The 26450-nt window shown below is 46.0% G+C and overlaps 1 protein-coding gene across 7 annotated transcripts in view; it reads right to left on the bottom strand.

The window, feature by feature from the left end:
* SCN8A (sodium voltage-gated channel alpha subunit 8) overlaps nt 1–26450 on the bottom strand; it is a 1610732-nt gene that overhangs the window by 263830 nt on the left and 1320452 nt on the right. For all 7 annotated transcript variants that reach the window (XM_069653414.1, XM_069653412.1, XM_069653417.1 and 4 more), the window contains exon 20: nt 11362–11535. In XM_069653414.1, the coding sequence (XP_069509515.1) occupies nt 11362–11535 (174 nt within the window). The remainder of the gene's footprint in view (nt 1–11361; nt 11536–26450) is intronic.

Below are 26450 nucleotides of genomic sequence, written 5' to 3' on the forward strand. Positions count from 1 at the left end.
GCATCCTTCTAGCTTCTTTTGTGTAGTGATTACATCGGATAGCAGGGCTAGCCAACTCCAAGGCCTGTCCTCACACAAGTCCTACACTACTTTACACAGGAATAAATGGTCCTCAGCACTCACCCTACATTCCCAGTGTTTTACATTCATTTGTTCTATGTCATATGTTTCAGGGATCATCAATGGAATCAAATCCAGAGAGAGAACTCACTCCAATCTGTGCCATTGGATGTTGTTCTACTGGGTTAGATGGCCTTGGTCTGGTGGAAATAAAGGCGTTGCAACAGTACAATGGCTGGGGAGTAGGTATTCTAGCCCTCAACCCACTGAAAGCCATCGTTTTTCAAACCAGCTTGACACAGCTGAAGCATTGTTTCAAGCCAAGTCGAATGCCAACTCAAACTATTGAGATCCGCCGACTTGCATCGTCTCGAGTGCTCACTCATTCCACAAAAGCCCCATCTCGATGCTGAATCCATCTGGATGAACGAGACGTGCTAAGTCTCAACATCGACACGACTGCAGAAAAGCACATATAAGCCTGGCTTGATGCTGTCGGGCATTTACAAAAAAAATAAAATGTTTTATTACAGTGAAGAGGCCCAGTCTTCCTGGTCCACTTTTGGGACCATGGTGACTTTTGAGCCCACCTTCTCTACCCTTTTCTTCACGAACACTGAACATTGACATTGTTGGCCAATCTGATTGCCTGAACAACCCATCTCACCCAACCAGACGACTGGGAGACTGCTGGTTTAGTTCTGAAGGTTGCAGGCAGACAGCTAGTGCCTTTTCTGGAAGAGAAGATCTGGTGAAGGGCAATTTCGCGAGTTTCTCTTTCACCCACTTTTCTGCCACGTTTAGATGGAGATTTGGTATCAATTGGTCAATGCCTTTTTAACACCATAGGTACCAGGAGCGGATGGCTGTCCTCAATTATGAAGGTGGACCTTTTCCACTGCTTTCTTGTAAAGCAGAATATTATCCTCTTGAACCAACTGGTTCAAGTCAAGAGGATTCTGGGTTTTGCGCAAGTTGAAACAGTAGTCTTTTAAACTGAACATGTCTGACTCAGTAGCCACCTCAGTGTTTTATGTTAATTTATAACGTGTTGTCTGTTTTCATTCTGTTACAGCAGTACAGCCACAACTCACTGCTGAAAAACTGCAGAGGAGTGGTAATTTCATCACAGGCACCCACTCACTTAGCTCCACCCCAGGAGGCCACCTTCAAATTCTTGTGATGCATGGTAAGAGTCCAACACTAAGCCTGATGGTGTACTAGGAGATTCTTTGGATGTGTGAGTGTGTTGTCTATGGTTGTTAGGTCGTTTCTTTAACAAATTGACTTCAGAGGCCTGCTACTGAAGACAGTGGACTTTTGCCAAAGACGGTTTGGGAGCTGGTCGTGTTATGAAAATCTCTGGAAGAAAATTCAAGAAAACTGAGAATGGGCCCTTGCACACTTAAAAGAAAAGAGGAATCAGCATGGGGCACGTTGGGAGTGTAGCGAACCAGAACCTGACAAAAAAGCGTTAGTGAAAATAGTTTAAAAGATTTACATTGACTTTAACAATAGTTTCGTTTTTTATCAAGGTGTCTCTGGGTACTATGGGTTAAAATAGAACACAAAACTGTAATTAAAATGGGTAAATACCAAGTTGTTTAACGAACGCTTCACTGCGTGAGGAGTGCCGGGTGGAAGACAGTCGAGTCACTCCCTCCGTGAGCATGCACGTTTAGTGAGAGCGCAACAACAAGGAAGCTAAAGGGGGATGGCATATGCGATCTACGCTAGTCTGTTCCAATCCGTTATGCTTCAGTACACCCATCAGCATACATGTTTTAAACCATTTGGGAAAAAGAACAATTCCTCACACGACATTGATTCAGTAGAAACATGAAGAGAAAGCTATGCTAGTGAGTTTGTTAAAACAAAAGGAATATGTTTTTCACAAAAATAGTTCTAACAGGTAGCTAAAAAAATTAATGAAAAACCAGGGCAACTACAAGAAAGGTTTCCAAGGAAGTTAATTCAGTAAAATCATTCCTAAGAATAATTTTGTACTAAGGCAAGGGAAGAAAAAGAGTTGCAGCAAGTGACAATACTGGAAATAATTAACTTTTGAAAGAGTAATGGAATAGTGACAATCCTAGAAGCATGGTTTCTCTGGAGATGCAATTTAGTTTTCAACAGTTATTTAACAAGACATTAGTAAGAAAATCATTAGAACAAATCTTCCTTGAATAGCCTTCTTTCAGCTGAGGCATATCAGGTAAGAGAATAAAAAAATAAGTTATAAACAGAGTACGGCAGAGAGGAGGGGGTGACTAGTGGATCCAGGTAGATCATGTTAACCAACATCTTGTCTCTATATTGTTTTGTCTCTATATTGTTTTATTCTCTATATAGATGTCCGCGAGCAGAAGAACGTCTGAGTGTTATTTTATCCAATTCCCCTTTCCTCCAGGCAAGTTTAAACTGACACAGGTTATTCAATTCTGTGCCACACTGTAATTTCACTGGGGTCTGTCAGAACACGGACCAGTCCCTGACAAAAGGTTCTGCAAAAGCCCTTCACGAATTCCATCACTACTCAGAGCATGAAGGAGTCTTGTACTGACAAGTGTAATAAGAGAAGGCTGCTAAGTGGACTTTAATGAAGTAAAAGCCAAGCCTTATTTTACTAAATGTAGTATTCATGTAGAATCTGATATGGTTGTCAATTAAACAGACAGATGGTCTGAACAAAACACCAAATGAAGAATCTTTTCCAACACTTATAACATCTAACAATGGATGTCCTTTTTGCTGCTAGCCTGACTCTGCACTTCTTAAGCATCTCTACATTTCTTAGGCATCTCTAAATCTCTGAATTCTCAGAACACGGGATCCATAATCTTAGGTTGAGGGAGAGAGGATTGTGGCACGGACCGTTACCTTCTCTGGACAGTAGGTTGCAAATATTCCAAAGAAAAATCGACTGCGTATGGGAGAAGCTGATCAGGTACGATAAACAAAACTGACATTAGCGCAATGAGAATCAGTCTGCACGGCTGCCGTCTCTAGGGCACAGGACACTTTAAATTATTTGCGGTGGTAGGGCAGGGCGGGGTGGTAGGAACGCACAAAGAAACCTGTCCTTTGATTTAATCAAAAAATGCCATCTCCCAGGATGTCTGTGATGAAACCTCTTGCCACTTGGAGATGTTTTGGATGGCAAATAGGTCTACTTTCATCTTCCCCTGGTTTTGAAAATGAAATCCTTCTGTTCCTGTTTCAATTCCCATTAGACCTATGCTCAACAATTCAGCTATTATTTTTCAGACTAATACCGGGCGGAATGGTATTATGATTACATCCTGCTTAGGCACACATCTCCCCAGGTTCTGGGATTCTAAAGACAGGACATAGAACCTGTCTGGGAAGATCATTATGGACTTTCCTTTCAAATGTGGTAAGAAGGACTCTCAACGTTGAGGACCTTGGCATTTTGATCCATCTCTGTGCAAACAAGGGGACAGGGAGGACTTTATGTAAGTTTTTCTGTGCCTGGGCCTGGGTCTGGTCCTCACCACTCACCATTTCTTCCCTGGATATCCCCTTATAGGATCTTGCTCTCATGGATGCACTATCTTTAACAGATGACCTGTAAGGTCAAACTGCTGTATCAGATGTCACTCTGGCTTCATCCAACAAGACTCCTAGCCTACCGTGCCCTCAATGTCTTGTTAGAAAAAGATTGACAGATGTAACAGGACTCCATATCATAGTATGGACAGAGGCAGTATAAACAACTTGTATGTTGTAAGAGTGCATAAATAAGACTCTGACATAGAGTGGTCATGGTGGTTGGCATAGACTTATTTATGTGAGAACATGAAAGGAAAATCCTATCCTGACCTAACTCTAAGAGGGGTTTCCCTGACTCAATCAAAATAACTAATGTCACAGTCAGGATTTCCAAAGCAAACAGTCCAATGTCAGAATCCTAGCTCTGTCCCTCACACTCTTAGTTAAAGTAAATAAAAAGGAGGTCTTCATAGCCCACATGATTGACTCCATTCCCCTGGGCAAAAAGACAATCCTGGGTTTATCAGTTCCTCGAGTGTTGGGGACAGGTCGCCTTTCCCCCAGCCTTATTCAGGCGTCTGGTACAGTTCATCAAATGCTGGGGGATGTATCCCTTCCCCAGTCTCGTTCAGGCTTAGAACACAGTTCGCCGGTTGGTGGTGTAAGGGTGCAGAAGTAAGGCTCAGACAGAAAGATGACATGGTTTTGCTTATAAACTTTTATTGACCAGTAAAAGGGTTGGAAAAAATGACCTCTCTGTCCCTAAAGCTAAGATGCGTCAAAAAAATCTAAAATTACTGTCAGGATATCAAATGAATAGTCAGTCAGTGTTGTGTCCAAAAACCCTGCTTCTGACCCCAACACTAATAACTTAAATCTAATGTGCAAGAATGTTATTTTCATAACTAAAGTGATGATGGCAGTTCTTGCCAACAGAAAGTTCCCAATGTCTTGGGTTGTCAGCAAAGCAAAACAAGTGCTCTACAATGTTATATTCCAATGACCAGGGATTGGCTCCTTTCCCCTGGATTTTCCAAGCTTTTCTCAAAAGTTGTACAATGAAAGGTCCCGGATTTCCCGTGAACATTCCTTCCTTGTTCACAGAGGGTTTATGTCTGCTTCACTGTCCTGCCAAACACAGCCCGAGAAACTATGACTGGTAGTCTTGGTTAGTATCTTCATTTTTAACTCCTTGGTTCGTAGACCCAGTGTTTTCTTGAATGAACTTCACCATATTCTTCAGACTTGCAACAATGCATTATACCAGCTTCATGTACTCTCCTGCCAAGCATATATTTCTTCTCATCTGTCTCTTTTGCTTTCAGGGTCCTAGACCCTCTTATTCTTTGTTTCTCATATGGGCGCAGGTGCCAGATTTGCAGTGCAGTACCACAATAGCTTGGTTTACTCTTTCTCCTGCCAAGCATATATTCCTTTCTGGACTGTCTCGGTTTCATTTCGGGGTCCCAGAACCTCTTAGTGTCTGGCTCTATATGGTTGTGGGTCCCAGACTTGCAGTAATGTGTCCTGCCTGCCTGGTTTAGTCTCCTGCCAAACATAGAAGGATTTCTTTCTCTCTCTACTACTCTCAGGGTCCCAGATCCTCTTATCTCGTGCTCTGTAGTTGTCCTCCAATTACTCCCGGACCTCTAGCACCTCTAGGTCTGCCTGTGTAACTGTTTGTGGGGTTTGCGTCTTCCGAGTGGCGGTGCTCTGCTGTGAGGCTCTGGTAGTGTTAGGTTCTCTCTCAGTTCAGCAGCAGCTCTGCCGGTTACTCCTTCCTTGGGGTGTGGTTTCTGTCTGCAGCCCTGTTTGGGTATCTCCTCTCGTCTGCGGTTGCTCTGCCGGTCTCCGCTTCCTTCTCGAGCTGCAGTTTGGGTCTCCAGCAGCTCACCAGAGTTTGGGATGCCTGGAGGGTTCTTGGGCAGCAGTCAGTCTACTCCCTTTGTCCTGGATTACATTTGTGCTCCCATTTGCCTCTGTGCACAGCATCTCAAGGTGCGTCTCCCTGTTTGCCAGGTTGACATCTCCCAGGTTTCCTCCTCGGATGGTTCTCTCCATGAGGGATTCCCATGGTTATTTTGTATTGCCTTTAACCAATCAAGTGCTTTGAGAGACTACACCATTCACTCCGATTCTCTGGAGTGATCTTCATAATCCTGGTCATCATCTTAGTCACAGTACTCGCATTGGACCTGTATGGAAAGCAAATTGTGTTCTCTGGTGCCTTAGTCAGGCTTAACATATTAAGTTGGCTGACTTTACTATGAACGATGGTGGCACTAGTTGAAAAGTGAGGAGGAGAGTTTGATTTTGGGAAAGAGATGGTGTAATAAAGCAGAGGTATATCGAGTTCTCAGGGGATGGCTGTCCCTAATCCCATAAGGGGTTTCCTCTCCAATCTGATCCTCCCCCTGTGCACCATCCCCAAGGGGCCTATTGCATTGTGGACAGACCACCCTGTCCCCATGGGAAAGGTCTCCCTCTAGGGGAGAAGGGACAACATCCACAGATTTGTCACAGAGGGGAGATGTCTCTGTTCCCCCAACTGCTCCTTCTCAGACGACTTCTTGATCTTTGCGGTCCCGCACCCCGGTTGGCAGGCTTGGTGGTTCTTTTCCACCAGGCACTGTGACAAATGAAGAGTTTGGATGCTTCTCCAAACTATGGTGGGTCCCTGACCCCATTTGGCAGGCCTGGTTTCTTCCTACCAGGCATTGCAACGATGAAGAGTGGCTTGGATGTTCCATCGAGCTGAGGTGGATACCAGACGCTGTTTGGCAAACCAGGTTTCCTCCTACCAGGCACTACGATGAACAAGAGTTGCTCTTGCAAGCCATGGTGGGTCCCAGACCCTCGTTGTCAGACTTGGTTTCCTTCTACTAGGCACTGAGACGAAGAAGAGTGGCTTGGATGCTCTTCAAAGCCATACTGGGTCCCACACCCTTGTTCTCTTTATGGTTTCTTGGTCTCACATACAGACTGTTTATTCCCCTGCCAAGTACAGTCCCCATATGTACTTCTCTCACAGTTCCCTTTATGGTTCACACACAGACTTGGTTTACTCCCCTGCCAAGTTCTATCTTCATAGATATTTCTCTCACAGTTCTCTTTCGTGAGAGCCCTGGATCGCCTTCCCTCCAAGTACTGCCACAAGGAAGATTAGACCTTCTTGTTACTTCATACTTCCCTTTCTCAAATGGGTACCAGACCGTATTCCCCTTACTACCGTATCTTGGTAAAGTCTGTCTTAGTATCACATAGGGGTTTCTCTCCCCCTTTTTATCCACTATGTCTCTCATGGTTTCCTGGTCCCTCTGCGGTCCCCCAACCATACGCTCAGCCACCCAAATACCTTTAGGGTCTTGGCTGAAGCCCTCCGGTTGGTCGCAGGCTTTCCTATGTCCTTCGTTCCTTTGCCGGTGTTCTGGGACTCTTGGCTTGCCGCAGCAGCTCCTTGGCTTCAGACCCACTTCGGCGTCTCCCTTCTCACCAGACCACGTGTTCCTGCTGTGCTGCGCTACAGGTGCTTCCCGCAGCCAGTCTCTCAGTTCTCTCAGCAGATCTGAGGGAGACAACCCATTCAGCGTCTCCATGCTTTGGTCTGCACTTGCTGTCCCCGTCTGCGAGCCTCGCTCCCTCTCGTGGTTCCACCACGGGACAACTGTAATTTGGGTAAGTCCCTTGTCTGTTTTCTTGTCTGTTCCCATCAAGGTCTTCAGATGAAAGCTAGACTGTTCAGGTACGTTCTTCTGAGTGATCCGTGCAGATCTGCACCTCCTCCGAGTCTCAGTCCTTTCCTATTTTGGATCTTCATGACAGTTACCCCTATTCATCCTCGTCTCAGTCCTTCCTTGCATCCTGTATGTTACAGAAGTATATGGGATAGGAGACAATGGTTGGAGAGAGTGGGGGTGAATGAAAGGTGTAGAGATTGGGTGAATACCATGTTCTCCCACAACAGTCATTACTGGTCCCACAGGGGGCTTTCCCTCCCATGAGATCAACCCGCTGAATAACCACCCCCAGAAGGCACTATCAGGTAGCGGCCTTACCTCATGGGTAGGGACTCACCCTATGGAAGGAGTAACAACATCCTTAGTTTTAGCAAAGGGTCTACTACATGAATATGTTTTAGATTGCATGTGAGCAGCTTTTGAACAAGCTTTTCTTGATGTCAACTTCAAACATGGTGAGGTGTGGGATTGCTGTTCACAGGCAGGACTCTGAAGTGAAAACCTCCCCAGACCTACAACAACAAAGATTGTATCTTGTGCTATACACAGATGTTTCTTGAATCTGTAGCTGTTACCATTCTTCTGAAAAAAATCTAATAAAATGCAATCTTCAAATAGGACTCCCAATTCTGAACGTGCACCAAAGGAAACTGAAGATGGCCTCTGAGAGTGGTGCTGAGTAGGTGTCTACTGGTTTATGGGTAAATTTACCCAAAAGAAGACTGATGAACACGCTGAGTGCACTTTGTTATGCACATTTAATAAGCTGCTTTGTTAACGTACCAAGAACGTACCAATAATTCCCATCGTGACGAATGTTTAACAGCATGTGAATTTCTGAAAGATCCACTGCTGAAGAATGCCCACTTCCATCTCCGACATGAGCAGATGCCATCTAATCACTGCTCTGGAAACAAGGTCAGGTGAAGCTCAGTTTCTCGCGTCATGGTATAAAGCATAAGAAATGTTAGAAATGGAAAATTCCAGTGCCAGGTTTTGTAAGCAGTTTAGTATATGGACTTTTGGTGATGCCATCCCTGGATGCATGGTATGCAGCAACAACCAAAGCAAAGGTTCTCAATCAAATTTTTCCTGTGGCTCAGTCCAGTTCAACTTGGGAGCCATGTCACGTTTCGTGCCGCTCCGCATCATCAGTGGACGGCATTTGCCCTGGCAGCTCAGTGACTGGAGAGTTGAAAGAGGCACTAAATCTTCGAAAAGCTGCAGCATCGGAAGATCCTTCAAATGTCACATACAACCAGTGTGCTCAGAAGCTTCTCATACATGCACATTTCGGTATAGTGACGCTACAAAACTGGTGCGGACAAACAGACCGTGATTTTCCCACACATGTTCCGGAGGGTGGTGCCATGCTAGTTTTGCTTATCCTGTAGTTTCTTGAATGTTCAACTCGTTTGTGGACCTCTTCTTGGATTCTGTTTCGCTTTGGCCAATTGGAATTACCCATGTTGCAATAAAACGTTTGAGAGACAGAGAATAATGTTCTGCCTACCTGATATTGACCTCCATTTTCCCTTACCAACAAGCTCACGGAATTGCCATGATATATTTGTGACTTGAAATCCCTGCTTTAACTCCTAGATCCTATATGGTGGTACTTCATCCCTTTCCGTAAGGTTACCCTGGGCCTCATCTTTCTTTCTGTGAGCCATTTCCCTCTTTGCTTTCAATTATTCTCAGGTTGGGATTGGCAGTATATAATTTTGTCCGCACGCAGGCCCCACTAAAAACAACTTTTCTTTTGTGCTTCTCCGATACGTCTGCCGAGCACCTACCCTGGTCTATGGACTCAGGCATAAACGCTGATGCATAGCTACATCGGTTACAAGGTGTTACGTTTCTCTCTCCGAGATATGCCAGGAGAACGGGATGGGATAATTTCACTTCATTGAAAAACGTGGCATCATCAATTATGATCCGACATGCCCCATGTCAAACAAAAAGAGGTAATGCTAACATGATCAGTCATTCCACTGAGTTTGAATAAACATTCTTGGTTTTGCATAATGCTTTCAAAGGGAAACATTGAGCCATTACAACAAAGTAACATATTTGAAGAAAGAATACACTTCAAACTCAGGATATTTCAATAAAATCAAACCATGAGATTTCTCAAAACTATGTGGATTAAAACTATAAACTCACAGTCACTTTTCAATGAATCTCATGTAAATAAACTGTTTTAGATCCACGGTGGTTAAAAGTGTTTATGCAAATGTATATTTATGAATGCATATACAAAATGCAATACTCCCTGGCAGGAAATGCATTTTAATAATTCATGTTTTTTGAAATAGCAAATATTATGGGTTAATTTCACATAAAAAACCAAGGAAAATGCCCCCATATGCTCCAATTCAATCTGTTTTCTATTAAACCAGGCATAATATCTGAGCAGCATATGAAAATCTTTCAAAGAGATTTTTCTTCTACCTTTCTAACTTTAAATGCACACACTGAACTCAATCTTTAATTAATATATTTATATATTTTATTAAATTTCCTTTATACTTCCAAGCAAATTGTGGCCTCAATATTTACCCGGGGTACAGCAGCTAAATAGTATGCAGTAGCTTTTGGATAAATAACCGTTTATGATTGGACTCTTCAGAAGGGATATGGCCAAGTAAGTAAATCTGGGACTTTACTAGATAGGACAAGCTATTATAAGTGTGAAAGGGCGAACATGCATTATAACGAGAGCCCTAGGTTCCAGTTAATATTTTTAAGTGTAAGTATTTTATTTATTAGGCAATAAATAAATTGTTACGAATGTGAGTATTCTAGGGGAGTTAAAGTACATTTTAAAAAAGAGTAGTTTATATGGTCCATACCTTCTTTGGAGCTAGTATTTTACACAAATCAATATGAATTATGTTAAAATCCCTCCTATCAGGCTGAAACAGTAGTATACCACTCCCACGTGGAACAATGCTGATGCCGCTGATATGAATCTCATCAGTTAATTAGTGAAAATAGAAAAGGGGCAAATACAAGCATAAGCGTCTCTACTGATGTATAGTTGCTGAGAACATTACCTGAATTTCCAGGTATAGAACAGGTTGGCATTCACACTCCCTTTATCTGGAACCATATTGAGCTGCAAGCCTAGCAAATAGGATCGCCCCAACTGATAATTTGTGTCTTAAATGGGACCAAGCCAAAAAGAAAAGCCAGATGCTATTTGACCTCATGACAAATCTACTACTCATGGATGGACTGTATCTGGTACAATAGCTCCAGAATGTATCAAATCCCTTGACATGTTGGACACTGTCAATTAACCTAACTTACCATCCACAGACATGGACTTGAATAACCAACCCTTCACCACCACTAGCCAATTCATCTTCATCATGCTCCCTAACTCACTTTACAATTCATGCATCAAAAAGCTAAGACACTCCGCAGCAGTTCTACCTTTCACATAGCCCCCCAACAGCGCACAGCACACTTACCTTTTCTATAACCCCACCGCAGTATCATCTTTACACCAATGTTTGAAGTGTGAATCTCACAAGTTAGAAACAAAGCATAACACTGATAGCCCAGATAGCAACACAAACCACCTTGTCCTAGCCCATCTCACCTAGAGTCTCACCAGCACACAGACAGCAGTTACTTCTGAATCTGCACACATCAAGACCTCAGTAGGCGCACTTTTCCTTTCCTTCTAACTTACCTCGAACCCTACCTTGCAGAACTGAGGTTCAAGACAACGGCAGAAGTAACGCTATACAAAAAACAGTTATAGTACAAAGAACTATTCTTTTTAGGTTCAGGGGCTAAAGCCTAAAGAGAAAACAGTCTATGCTTATAATAACTTCTACAGAAAGGGATCGTAATAAATGGAAGTTAAATTGATTCTATGTTTCACCTGGCTTAATAAATTCCTATACAGATTATATTTGTGTATTGTGCATTGAACAAACTATGAATAGTTGAAACCTCATTATGTACATCGTTGATAGATTTTTTTTAAATAGAACATCTTTGTTTTATGTTTGAAGTTAAGATTATAGATACGTACTGCAACAATGAGGAAGTCCAACCAGCACCAAGCATTGGTGAAGAATTTAACAAACCCGTAGGCCAGCCACTTCAACAACATCTCCAGGATGAAAATGTAGGTGAACACCTTATCCAAGTACTCGAGCATTGTTCGGATCGTCTTTCGTTGTTCTATATAAATATCTTCAAAGGCCTGTAAAAAAAAAGATTTTAGGACAGATTTATCACATTTGAAAAACATAATGCCCAGATTCTCCTGCATGAAGAGAATATCAGTAAATAGTCTGGCTGTTTATGAATACTTGGTATGCACGATGCATAGCAGATTCACCACAGAATATGCTCCCGCCAGATTTGGTTGCTGCATGCAAAACCCAATGAAGAGCTATTTCTCTGCATGCATGGAGGAGATAAAACAAAGCCAAACATTAGGGCAGTTTAACTTCCTCTACCCCCCGCCCAATAATTTAACAATCTAGCAGGAAAACTCTCTTGGGCAAAGCATGGCCTCACAAATGGTTTTCTCAGGAGGAAAAGTTCCACCAGGTAGCTAAGAATCAAACCAAATCATGACTGTTACACTTTTGGCAGACTCTTCATGATCATTCAGTATGCAGATCTGCATGCACATTTACATGCATACGCAATGAGCTGGAAAGAACAAGAAATGCAGAGAAACAATGTGATGAGCCATGTTCACCTGCACAGACTAGAACGAGTCAATGAGTACTAATGCAGAACACTTTAATTTCTAAAATTGGAACAGAACTTTAGATCTGCAACTTGAATAAGGTTATCAGAAGTGACCCATACAATAAAAATACAATAGACTGGAAAGGATTACACTAAACCACTGTGTAAGGTGGGTTGGGGAAATATTAACTATATTTGGCAGTGAGCAAGCACATCTCCCAATAAAGGAAAGAGTATAGTATGTGGAAAAATGGCTGGGAGGAACAATGTCGGTCGAAATACCTGATGAAGTGCACCTGCGTAAAAGTCTACACATATTAAATACAATTATGGCATCATTACAGTTTGGTATATGGTTTCCCTAGATGTCCGCTTGATCGCATTACCATAGCAGCCAGCAGATAATCCAAGAAAAACATCATATTCCAGGAATAGTGCTTTTATAGCAGTAATTGATACAAATTTACTGAAATACTGAAAGCTGTATTTCAGTTAATCCAAAATATTGATCCTCTTGAGGATGGAAATAGATCATAGGCAGTAGCGGAACATATCGCAATTGTACATTTGATTAATGCATAAAAGGGTCAAATAGGACCCTTCTGTGTGCTGGATTTGATATTGTGCAAACCTAGCTGCAAATCAACAGAGCATCATAAAATAAGGAGCAACAGCAATAAGGCACAATAATATCAATCATTTAAAGGACAGTCTATTAAGGGTACAGTCTATGTTCACTTCAATGTATTAAAGGTGCTGAGAGAGCAGGTATCAGAGATTCCCACTATTTTACCCACTTTCTGTGTCCCCATAGATATGTTTTTCCCTGTATTGCAGGGAAGTGTTTGAGGTTCCCTTCTGTAAAGAAAAAAAACCAAAAGGGTTGTTACATTTTTTCACTCCATCTTTTAGGTAGCAGAAGAATTTACAGTGCCTGCAAGGCAGTATTGCACCTTGTAATTTGGTGATATTCAACATAATTTGCATTCAATTTGAATGTCACCATCAAGAAGTAGTCACTAAGCCGTAATGTGGTGGGTGCTAAAAAAGACAGTATTTTTATTTGAATAATACAGCCCATTTTATCATAACCATCGTTTCCGTATTGAAGTAAAACGAGTAGTTAATGCAACCTTCTTTGTTAGATTTTAGAAAGGCTTTACAAGCTCTCTCTGGCCTATCCTTATTGGTCTTCTGTGTTGGTTGGTCTAGTTTAGGTTGAAACGGTTGATTTGATTTATTTTTAATCTATTTGACATGGAATGTATTCTTTAGCATTTGTATTTTGCCTACTTTTGTACGGCACTCCGCTGCCTTTCGGCCAACATTTTGCTCTTTATACATTTGTAACAAAAAATATATATAAAATGGTATGCTCCCTCTCCTTTTGGGATCCTTTAAGACCTTCTCTCAACAGTTTTTCAAAAAGTCAGTAGCTGCTTTGGCCTAGATGAACAAATTAACCTTCCCATCTTAAACCACCTTCAACATAGCAGGGTGCCACACCTCGATTGTACATCACGCTCTGTGGGGGGTCAATCACAGTTGTTGAAATCCCCTTCTACATAACATTCTTTGGGCAAAGTTCCAGGAACAGAAATATCCCATATCTACTGTAGATACTCCAATATGCTGTGCCTTAAGGGCTCATCAATAAAGCTCCCTGGAACACCCACGCTGCTTTCAGTCTGGTGGCCGTTTCCTCTGGGGAACAGCCTGCTTCACATGGCAATCCTACTGCTGTGCTGAGTCTGGGTTGCATCAGAAAGGTCTGCATTTGATACCTAAGCTCCTCTTCCCCAAAAGCTGCAGGTTTGCAGTGTGCCTCGCATTCAGAAACTAGTCAACACTGCTTTCTACCCGTAGAATAGAGTCTATCAAAAACACTTTAAATCCTTTCAATTTCGATTCTTTTAGCTTTCAAACCTTGCCTTGCATTATATCACTGGGACCCTCAACAGCCAGCATTTTAGATTACAAAGCAGCAACTCTTGTCTCCTCTTGGTTGGCCAGAATCTTACATGTTTTTTTTCTTCTTAATAAAGCACCCGATGTCTCTTTCCTCTACACTTTCACTTCTTTTCATAGGTTGGGTTGGATATTCAGGCATCGGACAACATTTTTTAGAAGTCAGAACCTTGACATTATTAGAGGCATATTGACAAGGGGGGTCCTGGGAGTTTCTCTGCCAGACATTAGTCCTGGTTACGAGAGACTTACCCAGAGTCTTTAGCTCACTACCTTTCACAGAGAAGAAAGATCCCAAACATATCAGTCTTTGTCCTGCCCTGGGGCAGTCCCACACCGAAATGCTAGGCAATTCTCCTCTGAACAAGAGTACCAGCAGCATCCCCCTTCTCTGTGAAAGATAGGGAGCTAAAGACTCTGGGTAAGTCTCTCGCAACCAGGACTAATGTCTGGCAGAGGGACTCCCAGGACCCCCCTTGTATTTTTATTATTAGAGGCATAGCCAATAAGGCAGACGAACAAGTTACACTCTTACCTGGTAACGTTCTTTCGATGGGATGGTCCGACGACATATTCCATAGCTATGACAGTAATAACCACAGCTGTGCTGCTTCGGAAAATCTTTCGGCGTCTGCGTCCTGCATCGATGACGTCGATACGCTGTCCTCGAGGGCCTCCGTCGAGCCAACGTCACTGGATGTTATAAGTAGGACGCACGCCGCCCGTAGCCTCAGTTGTAGTTTTTACCCCAGAACGTGTGGCACTGAACCACTGCTAGTATGACCACAGAAAGCCTTGCGGAAACGTAAGCTGCAATTGCATAAGAAATTCTGTAGTGGGGCAGGTAGGAAGGGAGCGATATGGAATACGTCGTCGGACCATCGCATCGAAAGAACGTTATCAGGTAAGAGAGTAACTTGTTCTTCGAGGGGATTGGGTCCTCCGACGTATTCCATATCTATGACAGACTCCCAAAGCAGTACCAACGTATGGAGGAGGGAAAAGAATTTAGAATATAGAAATTTAGAATGCCCAATCAAATTGCAGAGTAAAGGACCGCCTTGCCAAAGGCCAGATCCTGCCCATGGATAGAATCTAGGGAGTAGTGATGTACAAAAGTATGGACCGAAGCCCAAGTGGCTGCATCACAGATGTTACAAATAGGAACACTCCTCTGTGGGGCAGTAGAGGCAGCCATAGCCCTAGTAGAATGGGCCTGTAAACCTACCGGAGGGTCCTTACCCGCCAAGCGGTAACATTCAGAAATTGCCAAGATAATCCTCCTAGACAAAGTCTGCTTAGTCACAGCTTGTCCCAAACGCCTCTGACCCGGGACATGCGAGAAATGTAGAAACCTAAAGCTCTCCTAGGATCCAACCTATGGAGCCACTCCTCTTCCTTACTAGGATGTGGAGGAGGATAAAATGCCAAATGAATAACCTTCTGGCTCAAATGAAATTCCGACACCACCTTCGGAAGAAAGGAAGGACGAACTCTAAGGACAACCCTGTCCTTATGAAATACAGTGAAGGGTGGCTTAACTGAAAGTGCCTGTAACTCACTCAGTCTGCGAGCGGAAGTGACCGCAACTAAAAATACAGTTTTAAGGGTTAACAGTCTCAAAGGACAAGAATGTAAAGGCTCAAATGGAGCACCCATTAGAAACTTGAGAACAAGGTTCAAATCCCAACCGGGCACCTGGAATGGTGACGGAGGGAACACATTGGTGAGCGTTTTCAGAAATTAAAGGAATTTTAAAATAAGAACACTCCTCAGACGAGCGCTTAAATATGGACAGCACCGCTAGGTAACCTTTAATGGTACCCACTTGCAAGCCCCTTTGGGCTAAAGAAAGCAAAAAAGACAGAACCACAGGAATGTCACATGAAAAAGGATCCACATTCTGAACCCTGCACCAGTCGCAGAACTTTCTCCAACGGCAACGGTACAGGGACTTAGTTGCCGGACGTCTGGGCGAAAGCAACACCTCCATCATGTCTTCAGGGAGGTCCCAATCCTTATACCTCAAGCTTTCAGAAGCCAAGCGTGAAGGTTGAGGGATCTGACCTCTGAATGGAGAACCTGACCCTCCTCCCGTGAGAGCAGATTGTCTCGGTAGGGAAGACGACGTGGAGGGCAGATGGACAAGTCGAGAAGGTCTGGGTACCACGTCCTCCTGGCCCATGCTGGAGCAATGAGGATCATCCGGGAACCGAACCTCCGTAACCTCCGCAGCACTTGCGGGATGACGGGGACTGGAGGAAACGCGTACAGCAGTGGGAATGACCACTCCACCACGAACGCGTCTCCTAAGGCTCCTCTTGGAGGAAATTCCCACAAGCAGAACCTTTCGCACTTCCGGAGGCAAAGAGATCAACTTGCGGGGTCCCCAAAATGCAAATATCTCCAGGAGAATCTTCTGAGCCAACTCTCACTCATGAGAGATCACGCTCTGCCTGCTCAGAGCGTCCGCCGTCTCGTTTTCGTCTCTGGCCAGATGAACTGCCGAGATTGAAATTCCCTGCTGGATGGCCCAGAACCAGAGATGCATCGCCTCCCTGCACAGACGAAGTGACCCTGCCCCCCCCTTTTGTTGAGGGAGTGCATGGCCACTGTGTTGTCCGTCAGAATCAGGACATTCTTCCCTCGCACAGTTGGCAGAAAAGCCTTCAGGGCAAGCCTGACGGCCCTCAGCTCCAACAGATTGATATGGAGTCTGGACTCCAATAGAGACCAACGACCGCTGACTGTCAGCTCGTTGGCATGAGCTCCCCATCCCATGAGGGACACGTCCGTCACGATCATCACCTCCGGCCAGGGCAGCCAAAACGGAGCCCTCCTCATCAGATTGCCTTCGACGGCCCACCACAGAAGGTCCTGAAGCGGCTGCGGCAGTGGCTGAGGGCAAAGAGGCAACTGCTCGCGCCGCCTTGGCACCTCGAGTACCTTGTTTTCCACCTCTGGCACTCCTACGGTTGCCCCTTTGACTAGCAGCTCCTCTCGATTTACTAAATGACGAGTAATATCGAAAGGAACCTCCCCTCCATTGCTGTCCCCTAGGACGAAAAGGCAGAGGTTGGCGGACTGCAGCGCCCAACGACTTTGCAGCAGCTTTGGAGGACTGCAACCTTTCAAGACTCTCGTCAGCTTTGCTGCCAAAAAGATGTTCACCATCAAAGGGCATGTTGAGGAGGCTGGCCTGCACATCAGGAGCAAAACCCGACTTCCGCAACCACGCAAACCTGCGTATTACAGTGCTCGCCGCCATGGACCGGCTGACGCAATCAACCATGTCCAGACCCGACGGAACGGATTCACACATGGCATCCTTGCCATCCTGCACGATAGCAAGGAAACCATCCCGTTCCTCCCCTTTGGGAATATGATCAGCCGCTAGGGAAATACAGTTCCACAGAGTGCGCGTGAAACGAGACAAGGCACAAACTGAGTTGGCAGCCTGAAGCGCCATACCCCCAGAAGACAATACCTTCTTCGCCCAGCTATCAAAATGTTTTTTGTCCCTACCAGGAGGGATGTTAGGGTACGACGCCTGCTTTGCGGGGGCCGTAGCCGCCTGCACCACCAAACTTTACGGAGTGGGGAGCGTGGTCAAGTAGCAGGGGTCACCACTGGCTGGGCATTATTTCTTCGACAAGGACTTGCTCACAGCCGGGACACTCTCCGGAGAAGTCCAAGCCGCAGCCACCCTTCTCTGCAAGGCCATATGGAATGGCAGCACCGGGTCAGTTGGTGGACCATGGTCCAGGATATCAGTCAGGTCATCCTGCTGAAAATCCGCAAGAGGGGCAGACCACCGTCGACATCAGTTGCCGTTAAGAGGAGTCGGCATGCGTGCCAGGCTCAGACCTACCAAATTCCACCTCCTGAGAGGTGTCGAGCCCACTGGTGTCATGCAATGACTGGCGCAGGTCCTCAAGCTGGCTATGACCAGAAACAATGTCATCATGGACCTCTGCAGGAACCACACCCTCCTCAGACCCCTCATCCACCTCAGAAATATAATCCAGAGGCTGGAAAGAGGGAACCGAAAAAGGAACAAAGTCATGTTTTGGCTTAGCCAGAGCCTTTCTAGGGGGTTCCCCCGCACCACGAAGCATCCCCGACAAAGCCGCCTCGAAAGGCGTCGGCGTCGACATCGAGTGCGGCGCCGACAGCGTCGACACAGGCCTTGAGGACAGAGCCCCGAGCGTGTCTCTCGACAGCCTGGGCGCCGACGACTTCCTCAGAGGGGGGGCCTCGAGAGAGTCCGTCGACGACCTCGGCGCCGCCGGCGTCGATGTCTTCCTCGAAGACTTCACAGGTTCACGCAGTCTCGATGGCGTCGAGGACCGGGACCTGGAACGGGCATGTCTAGAGCGACCATCCTTGTCCGACCGGGACCTCGAAGGTGCCCGGTGGTCACGACGACTGCTTGAGCCCGAAGGTGGATGAGCGGTGTCTCTAGCACGGCCACGACCGGCGTCCTCGGATGAACGGAGCCCTGCGACTGAAAAACTGCCAACATCTCCTTTCGGAAGGAATCCCATTCCACCGGAGTGGAATGCTTGTTGGGACAAGCAACCCCCCAAAGGGCAGAGTCCTCGGATGAGGACGGGGAAGGCGACCGGTGACAGCGCTTCCTGGAGTGCCTCCAAGAGGCAGAGGAATGGCGGGATCGACTCCCAGATCGAGAACCCCCGGACTCCCGACGACGATGCAGAGAGTAGCCCCTCGAATCGTCCGTCGAAAGACCAGTGGAACGTGACTTCCAGGGCTTGGCCACCTTACCGACCGACAGCTTCTTCTTATGCTCCCGCAAGGCCTTCGATGTGAGCGATTGGCAGTCGACACAGTTGTCCGTATCATGATCCTCCCCGAGGCACCAGAGGCAAGCATCGTGCGTATCCGTCAGCGACATCTTGGACCCGCACACCGGACACTTCTTAAACCCGGACCGCGGGGTGGAAGAAGCCGAAGATATCATACCGATAGCAATGAAGAAACAGGTTCGAAGAACCAAAAGAACAGGATTCAGTAGAATCGAGGCGCGCCGAGATCTCCGAAGCGAACACGTCCGCGGAAAAAACAGAACTGAGGCTACGGGTGTCGTGCGTTCTACTTATAACATCCGGTGACATCGGCTCGACGGAGGCCCTCGAGGACAGTGTATCGACGTCTTCGACGCAGGACGCAGACGCCGAGAAATTTTCCGAAGCAGCACAGCTGTGGTGATTGCTGTCATAGATATGGAATACATAGGAGGAACCAATCCCCTCGAAATGGCCTATACTAACAAAACGTAATGCCTGCCCTATCTCATACAAAAAAAGTGTGTAAAGGGGAATATGTATGTAAAGGAAAATCAGTGTTATAACAAAGGATCAAAGTGGTCAAGCTCTCCTCCCCACGTTGGACAGCATGGAGTAAGGCGGCCCCCGTAGACAGGATGACTCAGGTTATCAAAACAAAGGCAGTTCAAAACATGGATCGAGGCCCACCTCCACGTTAAAGTCACTTTTTCCAATGTTCCAAAAGTTTTTTCACAGTTGAACAAAAAGGTTCACATAGGTCTCCCTCAGCCAAGCTCAGACCTCTCATTCACAACACTTGCAGGAGTTCCCTTACCCAATCTTAATTCACATTCGTTAGAGGTTACCTTGCACTAACTTATCACACTTCTAGTCTCCCTCAATCGGGCTCGGACCTCTCACAGATGTCAAATGTGTGAGGCTTTTACTATAGACCTCCGCAGGACCTCTGACTTTCTCTTCAGCTCACACTTTTTATTTGCCCCAGTGTCTCTTGGTCTTGGAAGTTCAGCACCAAAAGCATAAAAGTTCAAGGAAATATTTTTCTACAAGCATTCACCTTTTCACTTTCACTTTTGCCAGGGTTAATCTTCACCATTACTCATTTCAGATTTAGTTCACTTTGCCGCTTTATAACAAAACATTTCACATTTCACTAAGACTTTCGAGTGGGCTACTACCTTTCGCTGGACCACTCTACTACTCTATCACTGGCTGCACAGTTATCAGCCCCTTAATAGTTCATCAGTGGTTATCTTTCTTTCGCGTCTCATCAGCATGTGCGCAACCTTCACTTGTGAGATATACTGTTGCGACTTCAATCTTTCCTTGACACAAACCAGCCTTTCAGGTCTTTCACTAACTCACAGGGTGTGTGAGTTAGTGAAAGACCTTTCTTGTCTCTGCGGCTTTCATTCACGAGTCAAGGTTAATACCACAGGCTTGGCCTCGCCTCCACAACTCTGTCATTCACCCGGAAGGGTCGCTGCATGTCAGGAATATACGAGTTTGGGGCAAAAGACGGCGTTTTCCAGCCAAGAAATAGCTGTCTTTGGTGACAAAACTACATTTCCCAGCATGCCTAGGGAATTCTGTAGTTCTGTGTGTTCGCGCTACTCTCCAGCTGGCAATCAGGAACGGGATAAAGACTCCAACCGCCCCTGCCTCTGTGCAGATAATTAATGATTATGTGCACGGGCGGCAGGTTGGAGACGTGAGGAGGAAAGCCATTTGTTTGGACGCCAGAGGACTGGTGGGCGTCAGCCGTGATTGCAGGACCTGATGAGAATGAAGTAGAAGACGCTGGGCCGCAGCAGTGATTTACAAGCTGCTTGGGGCGTTCTCTGGAAGCAACAATCTTCAGGGTTCGGGTGTCCTCGTGAGGCACCCGGGCCATCAGCTAAGTGCATTATCTTTTGTGTTCTGTTTCTGGCTACAAACTTTTAAATGCAGCTTGTTCTGGGTGCGCGTTTGAGGAAACACGCGACTACATTTATATATGGATTCAAAAGCATGCTGAATTATTCGTCAGGCATGCCAGCAGTGTTATGTCTTAGTTTTACTTCTTAGGAGAATATAACACTGTGTTTTCTGGGAAAATGTGTGGCATGTACTAAATGTGCAGAATTTGTTTGTTGCTTCATTGTGCCCATGGGGCAATGAGTCTAATGTGCTTCATCCCAGTTTGTGCCATCATGCCTTATGTGCAAAAGTCTGTTTGTGCATATTATCTTCCAAATGTTTGTGTCCATTATGTTTGAGTTTCTAACACTATGTGCAGTGTGTTCAAAGTCATGTTATGAGTGCTTTCATTATGTAAGAAAATGCTAAGAGCATGAATATACTTTTGAATGATTTTTCATAGGTTCAGGTATCATTTTGGAGATTAGGTCAGGACAGGTTATGTTTAGGCGTTTAATTCCAGATACAAGTGTATTAAGTGGGAATTAGGTACTGTTATACTTGCATGTTATGTTTTTCCCTTCTTCCCTTTCTCATTCCATCCCCTTTCCCTAACTCTGTCTTCCCCCATTGGCTGCCACGTGGCTCCCTGTGTCATTTAGTTCAGGCGCCCGTGCTAACCAAGGTGGGAGGGTCGAATCTATTAGGCTTCTGTGGTTCGGGAGAGTGGGTCGAGCCCCTAATCCCTTGCATCGACACAGCAGGTTTCTTCTGGTCTGCAATGTGTCTCTCTCAGCGTCTCCTTCACAGTTTCCTGGAAGCAATGACCTTCTGCAGGGATCGTCAGTGTTTCCCTACCCTTTGCCCTAGTCCCTCGATCAGTCATACTGATCCAGTAGGTTAACCTCCGCCCCAGAAGGTCTGCTCCTTCTCATGTTCCACCTTGCTCAGTGTGTGTGTCTATGTTCCGCCTTTTATCTGTGTGGGGAGAGCTAATGGGTATCAGATGTATGTGATTAAAGTCAAGTGCCTGACCTTGCCTGACCAGATCAGCGGGACATGTCCAATGAGATATTTAAGAGTTAGCCTCTTTACTCTCAGTCTCTCTCTTCCACTGCCCAGTGTTTGTGCAGAAAGGGGGTTAGGGAGTTGTGACATTGGAGAATCCTATAAAATAGGATCGGGCATGGTTACAGGAAAGGAGGGAATACTGCATCTCATCGATTGCCTCACCCCCACGCCCTGAAGACTCCTCACCCAGGTGATCCTCCCACACTGGTCCATCCCCAGAATCTGGATCCAAAAGCGATGGCCGTGCCCTGGCCACCTGAGAGCGAGATCCTCGGGTACTAGTAGGTGAGACACCCTTTGGTTTCTCACATAGACCATGTTGACATAGGTGACCAGTCCACCCTCACAAAGGCCTCTTTGCTGACTGTGAAAGGCAGAAGAACTTGAGGTAAAGTTGTACTCCAAGAATGCATCGATTCTGGAGAGGAAATCTCAGATATCTCTTCTGGTGAATACTAAGATTGAGGAATTCATCTGTTTATCTGGTCTTTTGGAAGCCATTTTATGATGGGTCTGCGGATTCCCCTGCAATGGCGTCGCTCCCTTCGAGGGTTGTGAAGTTATCAGGCAGCTTTTCTGCATGCTGGAGGTGTGTTTGTGAGGAGTCTTGCTAACGCAGAGCTTTCTTTGTTTTGAGAGCCTTGCCGCTCCTGCCCTGTGATCTTAGCCAAACCACGCAGCTCCCTCCGTGAGGTCAAAGACCCTCAGGCTTTTTGGGGTCGATAGGCTTAAGACGCTGAGGCATCACCTCAGGTCTCAAATACCCAGTACTAGACCCCCTCATAGCCTCCTAGAGATCCTCTGCATTTCCCCTAGTGATAGCCTGTAATGCCTCAGGGACCCCTCTGGTAACAGTTCCTGAAAGTACCTCAGTGTTTCCACCAGTAGAAGCCGAATTGGTTTCGGAGGAAACCTGGTGATGTAGTGATTAGCCGCTGAAGGACTTGTGTCCCCTCCCACTTGCACAGTGTACCGACATACAAGATATCTTGAGTCTTTTGAAGAGAAAAATTCTTTAATGTGTCCCGGAGGCGACACGTGGAAAACTTTTCTCCAATCTTCTGCTTAACGCTCGGGGAGAAAGCGCATAACAGGATGTACAGGCCACCCACCTGTGGTCGGGGCTTAAGCACTCCAAATAGCACATATGAGACTCTGCTGCAGGAAGTTCAGGCAGGTAATCCTTTTACGCTCATCATGAACAAATGACCAGTGATGCTGGGAGGAGAAGCAAGTGGAATAAAATTTAAAAAAATGCCTTGTGGTGGGGGGGGTAAGTATGCATCACAAAATGCACACACTGTGCAAAGCTTCCAGTGCCGTCGACACAGACAAAAGAACTGACAGGTGTTGCCAGTAGGCGTGGTCAGCAGAGAAACCCATGCCCATGCTGCCCTGCCTTCCACGCAGCGCAAGAGTCTTACAGGGGAATTGCACATTTTTGTGCTGTGCAAAAAGTGCTCTGATCCCATCCCCAAGTGCTCTGATCCCATCCCCAAGGACACCTACAAGTATGGAGGGAAAGGGACGGGCCCAAATAGTATAAAGAGCGTGCCCTGGATGACCTAGGAGGTGATGGGCTCCTGTGCCGGTGTAAAGGCACTGTTGCTGGAGTGTTCTGGCTGTTCTTGCAGCCTGCGGAAGGGCATGGTCATTGGCCCGAGAGGGACGTTGCCACCTTTGAAATTCTCTCAAGATGTTTTGGAGGGAATGCAACAAAGCTGGCTTGAAAGGCTCATCTGAACCCCCAAGAGTGTCGGGGCCTGCAGCCCAAAGCAGGCTTTGGAATCACTGGGGATGGCAAGGGATGGTCCCCTAGGTCAGAGTATTCTGGATCTTTCTGTAGAATAAGGTCAGCCATTTCTTAAAAAGGGGATAGAGTGCTGATATTTAACATCGTTGGGAGGGTTCACTTATTTATTTTTGCATCTGTAGAAGCACTCTAAACTCATAGGCACCAAGGCGCTGGTTACAATACTCAATCAGGTAAAAGGTGACACAGGTAATAATCATGTGAGGCCAAAGGATATACAGTTAGCTAAAAAGCCTAGTCTTTAGTTGTCTCTTGAAGGGCTAGTACAACGTTTCTGAGTGCAGTGACAAGGGCATTGAGTTCCAGAAGTCGGTAGCAGTGACTGGGAAAAAGGAGCCTCCTGCTCTGCTGCATTTGAATCTCAGGATAGAGAGCCAGTGGCTGTAGGTGGAATGTGTGGGGCAAGAGGTGGTGGCTTTGTAGCGTGTTTGTGAAAGGTATTAAGGCACAGCGCTCTAGAGGCAGCGGTGGGTGATTGTCACAACTTTAAAGTTGATGTGTTCCCAGAAGGGGAGCCAATGAGCTTTTTTCATGAAATCTGGTCACATTTGGAGAGGTCCATGGTGGTCCAGAGGGCGTTAGTCTGGATGACCTGTAGTTTGCTGAGGTTGCGTGTTCAGAGGTACCCGCAAAAAGAGCATTGCAATAATCTAGTCCGGAGCCGATGATGGCACAGGCTATGAGGAGGGCGAATGTAGGAGGAGAGGAAGTGTTTGCTGGCGTTTAAGAGTTTAGTGGAGTGGGCGGCTCATGAGGCGTTTGCATTGACTTGATGTGACATGTTGAGGGTGGAGTCGAGGTAGACTCCTAGGGTTTTGAGAGCGGGAGACACAGGGATGGTGAAGCCATCCATCTTGAAGGCGCAAAGGCAGGGTCAAGCTTGGCTAATAGGGATTGAGAACCAACAATGAGGATTTCTGTCTTGTCATCGTTTAGGCATAGTTGATGGGATGCCATACAGGTTTGGATGGTGTCGTAGATTGTGTTGAGTGTGGTGGTGTCTTGGAGATAGTTGCCAGAGAGGGGGAGGAGGATGTATGTGTTGTCGGCATAATTAGTGTAAGAGATACTGAGGAAATCCAAGTGACCGAAGAGCTGTTAAGTATATATGTTGTAGGGTGTGGGTGAAATGCATGAGCCTTGCGGGACTCCCCAGGAGACAGGTGTGGGGAGGGGTGGGGGACTGCGTTCCCAGCGAAGAAACAGGCAGTTCTTTCAGTGCGAAATGTAGCAATCCAGTTTTTCGGTGGAGAAATTTGCAGCACTAGTAAGATGGTGGCAGACGGTCTGGCGATTGATGAGGTCGAACTCAGCGGCGAGGTCGAGCAGGAGAAGGGCAAGGTTGCCAGTGTCTCGGATGTCATCAACTGGTTCTTCAGATCCAGCAGAGCAGATACTGTGCAATAGCCATGGAGGAAGCCATATTATTGTGGGTTGAGGATGCAATTTTGCTCAAGATAATCTTGGATCTAGAGATATGTTGCACGGTCCAAACTTTTCAAGAGGAAAGTAACGGTGGTGATGGGGTGGTAGTTGGTGGGAATGTGTGGGTTGAGCAAGGGATTTTTGAGTATGGTAGAGATCCAAGCTTCTTTGAGACTGGTGGGTATGAAGAAGGATGAAAAGGAGTACTTGATACCTGTTACTGTAGGTAAAAGGACTTTGGCACAGTCTTTGATGAGGGGCTGGGCAAATGTCTCCTTGGCAGCGGGAGTGTTTGAGTCCATAGATGAGGTGGGCCGTTTCATTTCGGTTACAGAGCGAAAGCTGAACCGGGTGGGGGGGAGGAGGGAGAGAGAGTAATGAGTAGTGGGGGTTCAAGATGCTGAGCTTTAGAGCAAATGAAAGCTTGTTTCAATTGGATTTTTTCTTGTAGTGAAGCTATTTTGTTCATGAGGGCGCCTTGTATTTTGCCACACCAAATATCTTTGATGAAGTGCGCAGGTGAGAGATGGAGGTCTCAAGCTCTCTTAGTAAGGTGAATCAGATTTGGCACTGGATATTCTGTTGCTAAAGGTGGTGATTTTGGCGCTGTGAATACCTTGCTTTTATTTATTGGTGGTGGTGATGGGGCGAGCTTTGTTAGCACGAGAGGAACTTTTGTGCCATGCACATTTAATTGAACATTTTTTAGAGCGGATGATTTGTAGGTCTAGGGTAAACCAGTATTTTTTGTGGGAGGATGGTTTAGGGCTGCACAGTTTAATGGGGCAAGTTTGTTTACACCGTGAGTGACAATGTTATACAGATCCGTGAGTGTGGTGCGGTTGGTTGTATGTGGAGGGATTGGAGGGAGGCCAGAGGTTAGCAGAGGGAGGAGGTGGTCTTTGGTGATGTTGGGGTCAGAACGTGAAAGAGCATGGGGTAGGGCAATGGAGGGGTTGGTTGTCTGAATAGCTGTAGGGATGAAAAAGGTAATGATATGGCGAGCAGTCCAAGGGAAAGGCTTGTTAGAGGTGACTGAAGTGTTACAGTTGAGGTCAGCAAGCCAGTCGAGAGTACGGCTGAGTAGGTGGGATGGCAGAAGTATACACTGAGTGCAACCCAGAGTGTCAAGGGCAGTGGCGAGAAAGAGAGTGCACCAGTGTTGTGGGGTCTTTGAAACCCAGGTTTAAATCACCCAGGAGGAGAAGTTTGGAGCTTCGCTTGAGGTTGGCAGAGAGAAGCTGCACAAGGTCCTCTTCAAATTAATGGGTTGGCCCTGGGGGGCGATAGATGATATGTAGGGAAATGGTAGTTGCAGGGGAAAGGTAGAGTTTGCTGTTTACGAGGTCGCAGTTGGGTGACGGGTTAGTGTCGAAGGATCTGATAGAGGGGAGTTCTCTATATAAGAGAGCTGCGCCACTGCCTCTG

This window comes from Ambystoma mexicanum, chromosome 3q (assembly GCF_040938575.1).
Source record: "Ambystoma mexicanum isolate Mex_15411 chromosome 3q, UKY_AmexF1_1, whole genome shotgun sequence".
NCBI lineage: Eukaryota > Metazoa > Chordata > Amphibia > Caudata > Ambystomatidae > Ambystoma > Ambystoma mexicanum.